We start from the raw sequence: 12,194 nt of genomic DNA, 5'->3' as shown, positions 1-12,194 counted from the left end.
ATTGTCGAATTTTTCTCCATAAAATATGGTCATTCTTATCATAATGAAATTTTAACTTCATGTACAGCATTTGATCGCACATCTGATTATTTTTCATATTTTAAAAGTATTAAAAACGCCAACCTTGGTTATAACCACAAAATAAAATTTCACGGAATCTTCGACGTTATCATAACCGAGTTTAATTGCATTATTATTCATTGGAGAAGAAGTTTTATGTAAAAATTTAAATATTTTTAAATGCAGCATCTCGAATATCACAATATTGTTTAATATGCAGTAAAACACTGTTAAAAAAACACTCTTATTGCAACCGTTGCAATTTCCATCAAATGACAACAAAGAGAACTAGTAGAATTCATTTCCATTCATGACGAAAATCTTCATGTGATGAGCGTTAATTACAGTAAAACCAACAATTAAAAAAAATGATTTCAAGTGATCCCTCTGAAACTTGTTCCATTTGAAATTCAATTTCAGACCTGCACAAAAACAGGTTTTTGAGCTGGTAACACAACTAAATAAACCATTTAAAAATTATCTTAAAGAAGAAAATAAGATCTCTCTGTGGGATTATCACGAAATGCTTCCCAAGTTTCATTTCATATTTTGTGACAGCCACAACTGCAATATTATGTTCTACTCTCCTTTAAGAGAGAGAGAGAGAGAGAGATTCAACTGCCCCCGTGGGGAGAATAGAATCCACGTTCTTTCACTTTCCGGGTAAATGGCCTAGACCAGTGGTTCTCAACCGGGGGGCCATATGGTCCCCCTAGTGGTATTGGGATACTTCATGGGGGCCACGGAAGAAAATGGAGAAAGGGGCCATGACAGGTGGTTTGGGGGGATGCAGAGATGTGAGAAGAAAAATTAAGGTGTGAAGAAATAAAGCTTTTATATATTATAAAAGCTTTATTTCTGGGAAATTTTTCATCTCGATGGGTATATAAGGACTTGAGTTTCGCGCGCGTCCTCGGCTCCTCGCTGTGTCACGTTTACTCGATTCATCGTTTATTCGTTTTGCGGCCGGGAGTCGACCCTTTTAATTCTCCACCACGTTATATATATATATATATATTGACTATACACTTATACAGAATCCAACACTACCACCCATAAAACAGGGGCCGTCTCAGGGCATGGACCCACCCGGGCCTCACTGCCTACATTTTGCAGCAAGTTCCCTAGGATGGGGTTTTTCGCAGGCCCCAGGCTAGATTTTTCACAGACCCCTCCTCTATATTAAATTTATAGTGTGAAAAACAAAAAACTATGAAACCATATCCGGCCCCGGGCTGAAGCTCTGTCACCCCCACTCTTGTGAGGGATCATGCCCGAGGGTCTCATGTCCGTAAGTGACCCAACCTTATGATATTTTGCATAGTACAATAAATTTTGAAAATAAGTAGGAAATATGTAGGCTGTTTATTTCCAGCTAAATATGGGACTACCATAGCATCACTTTTCCTAGGGCCCATGATGTTGAATAGAACGGCCCTGAATAGAACTTGGACTAGCGGGGAGTTCAATAAATTTTAGGCCAGTGATCTGGAGTGGGTGAAGGTATCTAAAAGTAATGGCTCATACTGAGAGAGCCACGCACATACACTGTGTTATAAAAGTGCTGCGTGGTCAATAGGGGATTGCTCCAGTTTTTATCGCAGCTTTCTATTAAGGTTTTACGTGTGCACTGCTTCGAGAGTCTTTTCACAGTAGCCGCGCGCTGACTGCATGTCAGCATGTGTATGCCATGACCTAAAGTGTAGTGTGTGGTTGGCTAGCTGAATCTAAATCAGTGACGCGTGTGAAACGTCTTCCTGAGCGGGATGTGAAGATGACTCCCACACATCAATATCAAAAGTGTAACATTGAAGCAGTTGATTTAATAACTCTTGATATACGCTACTAAACACTTGTCAAGAGATCAAGTACCCTTTGCCCATCTTCAGAAAGACTCATGTGGTGCTCACATTGAACTTTAGAAACCTGCAAATAAATCGAGTTGTCATCTTTAATAAACAGAATTTTTAGCTATATTCATGAGGACGCCACTACTACTTAACCGTACATGCAAATCGTACACACTCCTCTACGGAATTTAGAACGAACTCTGGTCGGAAAAGAGGACAGTAGGCATGACACCTACAAAAGATATTATGGACAACGAACATTTCTGTTCTAAAAATGGGTAAATTTTTTGTTATTATTTATTTATTTTTCTTGTTAAGATTCACCTTAGAATAATTTAATGCCTTTTTACAACATTGTACGGCATTTTTCACATCAAATGTTTATCCAGGATGTCTGAAATCTGCTTCAGGAAAAATTACTGAAGGTTGGCTCGTCCATATTACCCCCAGAGTCATTTTTTTTTATTTTAACCACATATCGCATAGTTTCTATTACACTCGTACATTATGCACAAGGACAATATAAGCCTACAATAAATGTTTTACTTCGAAAAATTAGATCATAAAAATAAATTATTACAGGAATAATATCAGGAAAATATAATCAGGTGGATTGAATAAGTGTTGCACGTCTTCCCTAGTAATGTATGTAAATCTGTAATAGTTCAATCTCAATATTATGGGTAAAAAGAGGGCATTTCTGAAAAAAGTTACATTTGCATTCATTTCGGAAAAATGAGAAAACGCGTATTCAGTTTGTGTAATCAAAAAAAACACACATCGTACTGTCATCTACGGCTTTAATGATTTATTTCATTCTTTAAGACAATGTCTTAATGCACGAATCCTTAAATATGTTAATGCAGATTCATCCGGTACATATCTGAATCGAACTTCTAATCATGGTTATCTTAGTTAATGTTGTGATATCGATAATAGCTGATACCGTCTACTTTTGTATATAGCACCATTAATCTCTCGTTAAGATCAGTATATAGTACCATCATCAGGTATTACGAAAATTTCCAAGACAACGCGAAGTTTGATAAGTATGGCCGAGTTCCTTATGAAAACTTTGTTAGGAAAAAACAGTCAACAGTCATGACTGTTTTTGAAGATGACTGTTGCTGGTACAAACAGTCAACAGCTGCTAGAACGAGCAATTAGAGAGCAAAGTATCATAAGGCACCTGCGGATGGGTCGTATTCCTTAATTTTGATTCCATAAGTTTTAGACTGGATTGGAGATGGTGATTTCAATTCATATCGATTTTCCGCTTTTTTCCAAGAAGTTGTATCAATGCTGACCATGAGAAAAAAATTTGTCTCCACACAACCAAGTCTTCAACTTCTGGAATGAAATTATAGAGAGCCTAACGTGAAGTCAGAGAAGTCTACCGATTTATTGGTCTCTACTTTCAAGTTCCAGCAGCTTGTGACTGTTTTTGAAAATGAAGAGTGAAATTTTCCCATCCAGAGTTTGAGTATGAAAATCAAACTTCATCGCTGTTTCTGTGATTTCGTGATAGCGTGTTTGACGATGGTACTTGATTCTGATTCTATATTTAGGGATTGCTGTATCATACAGAGAAAAGAATCAATTGCCAGCTGCTATTGCTTTACAACACCAACAATGGAGACCATAGTTGAGGTTCAATCCAGATGCTTGCAGAAAATTTATCAATTCAAAATCTTGATGTATAAAATTCATGATCAAAAAGCCAATGATATTCTCACTACAATAGATTTTTACAATACCCACGTGCATTTTCTAGGCTCAAATGCAATGTATTTGCAGCAATGACACGTTGCTGTACCCATAATGGTAATTGAACTATCATTAGTTTACAGAAATAAGCACTTATTCGATCAAGTTGATGCTCATTCGCATGAAAATATTCCATATAATAACCCAATGTTTCCCAAAGTGGGAAATATCACCCCCTAGTAGCGATAGAATGCCTTACTTGAGTATTTTGGGAATTTCTGGGATGCTGGAACGGATATACGAATACTCTTACTATAAATTAACCGATATTTGAGACCTAACTAATTTAAGAATGCAAGAACTATTTTGAACAGCAATTTGCATATTATTTATTATATGCTGTATTGAATTATAAGCGATCAAGATGTCATTATTCACGCGTGTCATCATCATGAATGAATGAATGAACGCCAGGGTCTCTGCCACCGGACTTATCCCGTTGCCGAGATCTCTTCCAGCCCAGCTTCGTGGCAGAGTCTGGAACAAAGTGAGTACACCTAACAGTCTGAGTGTGTAGCTAGTGCTGTGTATGATATTTCAGTGCTGCCATCTATACTTCAAATTGTGAGTGAAGTGTAATGATTGAATATTTGTTACGTTGTAGGCCTGTTGCTCTCTGTGGCGAGACATTTTAACGGGGGGATCGGCTCGCATTCGTGCCTTGAAGTTGGGAACCACAGAAAACCAACTTCAGCCGACCACCACTGTGGGGTTCGAACCCGGATCCTCGCATCGCGAGTCCGTCACAGCGTGTAATCACCAACTGCCTTTGAAAATATTCTCGAGAGTTCATTCAAAAAACACAAAAGAGTGCGATAAACAAAGTTTATTTTTCAATAAACAAAATGAAATACAAATAATGAAGTCGTATCACATACCATATATATATATCCATACACTTAACACTCACGAATTTCGATTGCAAAAGGAAAAAATAAATGATAGCTTGAAATAAACCATTCCATTGATAGACAGTAATAAAAAAATAGCTCAACGATTTTAACAACAAAAATATCCAGTGAAAATGAAATAAAACCCTTTAATATAAAACATGGAAATGCCCTTGTAGAAATCTGCTTCGAGAAATAACCCCTTAAAATTCCAAAACAAAAATTCTGGACACGCACATTGATAACAGCGTTTTAAAAATACATAATATCCACATAGATGATCGGTATGTCGACAAATTTAATAACCATATTCGTGAAGTAAAGAGTCCAGTTACTATATTAAAATTTTATATGGATTGAACTGCGCAATTTCTTTTAGTAATGGAGTCAATAGAACAGAAAGATGTAAAAATAAACAATGTTAATAAATACACATGTTGGCACACTAGTATGTCTAAAGCGACATCTCGCACATTGATTTTTTTTTTTTTTTGATGGACGAAAATCGAATAAAATCGACTAAGAAATTAGAAATAAATGACGAGAGACGTTCCAGTCCACCTTTTTGAGCATATATATAAAATGATGGGTGTGTGTGTTTGTGTATACGATATAATTCGTGTGTTTTGACGTATATATCCGTATACTTATTTATATACATACTATAACCAACCAGGCAGTGATACTTTTAAAGCTCCGCAGGTGTAAGCTGACCGTTTATCCCAAAACGCAGTAAGAGAGAACCTTCCGTGTTACCATCTTTATTTTCGGTTTTAATAACCACTCTTGTATCCGGCTCCAGCGGGCTTGGCGCCTCCGTATGATCCGGCTGCTGGGAATCCACCTTGAATGACGGAAAATATTGTGAGGTGTTTTTTTTTTTTTAAATATGATCGAAGAGAGAGAGAGAGAGAAATTTCCTTGCGAAAATTATACATAGTATAAAACACAGTTGGATTATTTACGGAATGGGTGCGCAACCTTTTCAGTCCATGCGATATGTAATATTTCTAATGTCCGGTTTCCCCCCCCCCCTCATTTCCAAGGAGGCTAAGTCGAGAACTTAAGATAATATTCGTGATTATATTACGATAATTATGATTATATCATAATTAATTATAGTCGAAAATATACTAGTATATTCATCGCATATATCTGTTGAACCTAGACATTTAGTGAATTACATTTGTACCCATCGCGACTTGCAGTATCCCTCTATTTTCGACCATTGGCGATTTCGAAGTAATTTTTGCGATAGTTGGCAACTTTATCTGCCTTTACTATTTTTTTTTTTTTGGCATTAATTGGCAATTTTATTTGCCTTTGATAATTTTCCTGTAATTAGCAACTTTGGTTGTTTTTCACAACTATTTTTGTCTGTAATAGGTAACTTTACTAGCTTTTCACATTTTTTTTGGCTTTAAGTGTTAACTCCCGTATAGCAATGTCCCCATTTGTCCCGTATGGATCCCAATCTCTTGTTACAGTATTTTTATGAAGGAAATATAGTCATGCTAGGTTTTCATCGCGCTGTGTCTATTGAAACTTTCCTACTAGAACAACTTTCACTAGAAACCCTTTTAGTGGACCGCATTTGGCCGGAAGTTACGCACCTCTTGATCTACGGGTTCTAGTCATGTACTAAGAAGCAAATATGTAATAGATTCCATCGATCCCATTATTTCTTATAAGGACGTCCCGGTGTTTCAAATGACTCTAAAGATTCGGAGGTGCTTTCAGCATCAGTTGTTTAGTGCCGGTTGTCTTTATAGGCTGTTTTAGTTTCCCTTTTATGAATTTAGCTCAAAATCAGTTCACTATTTAGTTATTTAATTCGGAAGACACATGGGGTTAAAAACACATAAGAAGCATTCCTCAGAAAAAAACTTTACTTTTGGTTCACAATACATTTCTTCGCCACGTTTCTACATGCATCGATTCGTTAGAAATTTAAAAGTTCTTCACAGCACTATTCATGAGGTGCGTGTGCGGTTTAGTAGTTTAACATCGGTACTTCTTACTAACAGATCGATATTTATATGAAGTTGCATTGAATCAATTTATAAATTCAAGGGCCAGAAAGCATAGAAGTATTTACATAACACTAGGATATATATTGAGTAACTTACCGGCTGTGCTAGCTGCGGGCCTGTAGCCACCTCCGTAAGATCCGCTGCCACCGCGGCTATACTGTGTTTGAATACCTGCTGGAGGTTCAACTGCCTGCCATGTAACATCAGCAGGCCCTTCCTTGCCAGTGCCTGGTTCGTTGGTCCTGACGTTAGCGCGGAAACCGTTGGCATCGGCAACGTATTCTACAACTCTGTAAAGACCCTGGTTGTCGGTATATCCGTATGTTCCTCTAACGGCACCACTCTGATCTCCTTGTTCTTGGCGGTAATGCACATTGCCTTGTTCATCCTGAGCTTGGTAGTCAAAGTTGTATGGCTGGGGTGGGTACTGAAACCATCAAAAATTGATGAACTATATTAAGCAATCTCAGAGAAAAATTTAGTTGAGAAAAACTATAAAAATTGTAAAAATCCTAAGTTGCTTAACGTGTTGTTGTTTGTGGTAGTAGAAGGGAATCGCATTTTATCAACATTTTAGCGTTCTAGTTAAAAAGAAGCTGACGGATTTACAACGTACACAAAACTACAGCCAAACTCAGGCAATAATAACTCCTTTACGTTGGCCGAAGACATTGTTACTAATCTAAATAAGAAAATATTATCTCGATATAGCTATAAAAGCTTTTAGTTAGAGATTAGTACTTCAATAAAATTCATTCTTCATTCTTGCATGTTGCTGCATCGTGCGAACAAAATTTTTAGAACTTGTTTCTGAAAGATCCATAAACCAATAGAAATAACTTACATTTTGGGCTGGAGCGTAGCCACCTGAGCCACCTCCGTAACCTCCACTCCTAACTGGCGTCGGGACTCCAACAGAGCCACTTGCGTAACCGCCACCTGCTCCTCCTCTGTAGCCAGTTGCACTGACCATGCCAATGGTCAGAGCAGCGAAGCACAATACCTGAAATGAAACAATTTATTTTACACCATGTGGTTCAAAAGTTCATAGTTGATATCATCAGTTCATGAGGTCTTGAAAGTGAGTATTTAAATCTACTGGGACGAAGTCTCATTAAACAACACCACCGCATCTCTTCCTATCATGATGAACACATACTGAGCTCATATTAATGATAATTTATCAAGAAGTATTCTTGATAGAGTACTGACGACCGTGGTACTAGAGCGTACTGATTGAGTAGTGCACTTCATTTTCCTTAAAAAGTTTACAGCATCAGAAAAATATCAGTGTGGAAATTTGAAAACATTGGATAAGATAATGCGGATCAGTATGTTCCGTAACATAAATCGGTGTCTCAAGATGTGCAGCTTTTACAGAATTTGTAGGACGATATTGAATAAATGAAATAAATGAATATCCACTACAACATTAGCTGAAGTCAGATTGCGGAATAGATCCGAAGTACTGATTAAGTACATAGAGTAAAACTCAAAAAATAAGATGAAGATATAGACTAAGATTTAAGATTGAGCTTTAAGTTTAAGATTTAAGATTGAGCTTTGAGTTTAAGATTTAAGATTGAGCTTTAAGTTTAAGATTTAAGATTGAGCTTTAAGTTTAAGATTTAAGATTGAGCTTTAAGTTTAAGATTTAAGATTGAGCTTTAAGTTTAAGATTTAAGTCTGTTTCAAACATGAATGTTCAGGGAAAAATAGCATCACACCATTCACTACAGTGTCAATCACAATACAAGGGTATAAAATAATTTTTACTCGCGAAGAGAATGACAATGGCTTGTTGAAATTTGTTTTACCATGGCCACGGTGGGAGAAGTAACCGAGTTGTTTTGAAATTAAGGTTATTTGAGAGTTTAGAAATTGATCAATTTTCTCTATTTTTCAAAATTTTTAAAAGGAATTAACTGATTGTATCCTTATTAGGATATTTGCGATTGAAATCTTTATTCAGCATTAAAGAATCAATTTTATTTATATTCATGCCTACGATTTCACTTTAGCGTGTAACACAATTTATTTTTTTAAAATTACAATCAAGATTACAGTTACTTTCAATCATTGCATCAGTTTCTTTTTACTGATTTTCTTAGTTATTCTTAAATTTTAGCATGATTGAAAAAAGCAGTTATTCTCATAAGAGTGAAAAGGATTTAGGTCCCACAGAAAACAATAAATTTCCTCCAAAATGTATAGAATATATTTATCTTGTGTGCATGTATAAAAAACTACACGAAGGTTCTAGTCATCGCAATTCGTAATACTTTTCAAATGATTTATTTGTTTATATGTAAATGTTATGCAAATTCATTAACACCTATCTTTTTTTTTACATAATGACAGGTCTTCTTCTCTTAAATAGGGAAAGCATCATTTATCACCTAATTTCCACCCACCCATGACTGGAGTAACTAAAATACGCCCTGTCTGGTGATTCAAGCCTCTACCAAACGTGGAAAAGAGAGGTAAAAAATGTAATAATTTTTTTGGTATTACACATTAAGGAAATGATATATCTATGATTTTTATATTCACAGTATTGTAGCTTTAAGTAGAGTTTTTGAGTTGGATATTGTAATTACCTTGAAATTAGATCTTGAATTACCAAACATAGAATTCAGGTTAAAAATTTATGATCAACATTTCATTGATGTCGGATTTGCGTTCCCATCAAGACATAAATTAGAGCCCTTATCAATTTTAGTCAACTGGCAATGATAGGAAACTCATTGATAGGCAATTCATGGCCCGATTCCACGTGGTATTGAGAAATTCATTTTAGCAAACTCTTCTGAATCATTGACCAGTCATTAATTCTCTACTATAAAAAGCTTACTCATAATCAGTGATGCATCAACAACTATTTGAACTTTCCACGATTCGTTTTTATTTTATTTCAATCTTATTTGAGTTTCCTGTGATTCATTCGATGAGTTTTTTTTCTAATTTGTAATTTTTTCTTTGTCACTGTACTTTAATGGCAATCTACATTTGTTATGGTCATAGGTCATTTTTCGTTTTCTACATTTTCAGTCACCTCATGGACAAATTGGCATTTGTGGTCTCCATTTGTGTTGGGTATATAAAATCAAAAAGTAGTTAAAAAAAAAAGATAAACTATTTAACTATTAAAGTTTGTAAGAATATTAAAGCTGTAAAAACATGAAAGTTTGGCACCGGCGGGACAAAATATTTCGATCGTAAAAAATTAGAGGTTCTACTGTAAAAGATGTGACCGTATAGAGGGTGGTTCCTATTGAAATCATTAAAATAATTCGTTTTAATAATATAAGTTAGAGAATATGTGTAAAACTAGTGTTGAGCATACTTTTTGTACAAGTACGCAATTTAATTTACAGTTGAACAGAAAACAAAAAAAAATTACCATAGTTTCTTATAATCTTCAACCAAAAAAATTGAACTAAGAAAAAACGTTTTCGGGGAAACGCCGGAGCTTCGTATAAGCCGCAGTTATGATAAAACATTAGCAATTAAATAAATTTTTAACAATTAAATAAATTTTTAACAATTAAATAAATTTTTAACAATTAAATAAATTTTTAACAATTAAATAAATTTTTAACAATTAAATAAATTTTTAACAATTGAAATACAACATTAGCATCTAAAGGAAACTTGATTTCGTACGTTTAGCTTCATGAGTTTTATAATATTACTGATCAGATATCAGTCATCATCTCTTGGAGTAAATAAAATATTTTTTTAACAGATATGAATAAGAAAATGCAAAATCATATTTATAAAAGTGCATTTAAATCTCTAGAAGTTAGCGAAGAAAGTTATTGAATGGATGGGTTTGAATGAGCTGCAAAATCTATGAGGAATTCATACTTTAAATAGGTATTTTTCCGGAAAATTATTATTTGGCCGTAGAAGAGGGCTGGTCGCGTCTGCGGAGTGACAGAGGAGTTTTACTCTATTATTGGCATTCAAGTGATTCTTTCCGATAAATCCAACGAATAAAACACTGTAGCAATGTCCAATATAGATCAAATCCCTACTAAAACTGAAGTGGCGACCGATAGGTGGTGCCTCAATATGATCTCGCAAGAAGTCCCCTCTGCTCAAGACGAGGATAAAAATATAACGTGCGTTTCTTCAGAGAGAAAGATTTCCGACCCAGCTTTATCGGTTGTAAATTGATATAGGACCGGAGTTGGTGTGTAGTAAAGTAGTAATAGATCAACAGACATAGGAATGGACGTAGAGTAAAAAAAAAAATTCTAAGAAAGTAGACGGTGAGAAAATTTCAAGAGAAAGTTTTTCTTACCTTAATGGAGTTCATGATAGCAGTTATAATCCTCAAAGAATTTGACTTCTCCTTCTAGGAAAGGGTAAGATGGTTCTGAGATGATTCGATGGTTCCATAATGATCACTACCGGACTTTATATACCCGTTCATCCCATGTGACGTCACGCGGCATCATCCCGGTAGCATCACGACCTCTGATCATCTCCGAGGTTACATCGCTCAACTCTTCTTCTTCTTTTTCCATCATCTTAATCTTGTCTACTTTTTTTTTCCTTACTTTCACATATGTATGTATACGTATATCTGTTTCCTTTTCTTTTAATTTCACTCTCACTCTTGCTTTTTGTTTATTTTTGTTTTGTTTCCGTTCATGATGTTTTGCAAGTCTGCTTCATGTTGTTTTATTATTATTATTATTTTTTTTTTTTTTGGTGGGCGGGTAGCCAAAGTGCTGAGAAAGAGGAAGAGAAAGGTTAAAAGTAAGTAAGAAATAAAAGAAAAGAAAAAGAGATCGTCTTCGACAGGTTTTCATAAAATGTAGGTGACCGCTGCTATTGGGGGTGTTTTTTTAATTTCTCTTCAGATCATGGCTTATTTTATTTTTTCTTTCGCTCTCTATTGAATTTTTCTCCACGCACAGGGAGTGCTTAAAAATCTAATTTCTGAAATTATTTTTTAATCGATTAAGAGTCTTAACACTGATATCAAATTTACGTACTTCTTGCTTTTCAAATTTTGATCTAATAATAATAATTATTATTTTTCCTCAAAATACTTTATGCACGCAAAGGACAATTTATTTAGTATCTATAATTTATCAACCAGATCGTAATCACTTTCTGAAAAAATTCGACGTTTCTCAATTCAGAGTTCGTATCCAAACTGGCTGAATCTGAAGGTTTTTTGCAGAGTAGAATAGTAAAAATATATAAGCTGCGACGAAGAAATTTCAGTTTGAATTGCTTTGATAGATGATGTTTAGCTATTTCTTTTTTCGATTTCTTTTAATTTACTTTCATTTCCTAATTAATAAGTTAAATAAATAAAACAGTCACATTATGCATGAGTAACATTTAATTTTCTTAATTAAGAAAACTGCAGTACTCTCCATATGAAATTCACATTGATCCGAATAGTGAATACCAATTTGATGGATATTAATAAATTTGAAGCTTTTATAAATTCTGAATGATTATGACGATTTACGTGATATTTTATTACTCTTGTGCAGCATATATTCGACACAGAAAACATCGTTTTGCTTCCCATTTGATAAATATTTTAGTTCTAATCTTTATTTTTC

General features: G+C 34.8%; 1 protein-coding gene across 1 annotated transcript; it reads right to left on the bottom strand.

Annotated features, from left to right (window-relative positions):
• Positions 1–4,489: 4,489 nt before the first annotated feature.
• LOC149076341 (uncharacterized) lies at positions 4,490–11,039 on the bottom strand. The gene is made up of 4 exons (XM_089245530.1): positions 10,910–11,039; positions 7,445–7,603; positions 6,697–7,027; positions 4,490–5,411 (listed from the first exon to the last, which is right to left on the bottom strand). Exons 1-4 carry the CDS (start codon positions 10,922–10,924, stop codon positions 5,341–5,343), a joined length of 576 nt encoding a protein of 191 aa, XP_089101656.1. The 5' UTR covers positions 10,925–11,039; the 3' UTR covers positions 4,490–5,340.
• Positions 11,040–12,194: the final 1,155 nt, after the last annotated feature.

This window comes from Pholcus phalangioides, unplaced genomic scaffold, assembly GCF_987345545.1.
Source record: "Pholcus phalangioides strain wild (caught in Gottingen) unplaced genomic scaffold, Ppha-v1.0 ptg000015l_1, whole genome shotgun sequence".
In the NCBI taxonomy this organism is placed as follows: domain Eukaryota; kingdom Metazoa; phylum Arthropoda; class Arachnida; order Araneae; family Pholcidae; genus Pholcus; species Pholcus phalangioides.
Note: the sequence above shows the minus strand (reverse complement) of the source record. Positions and strands in the feature narration are given on the sequence as shown.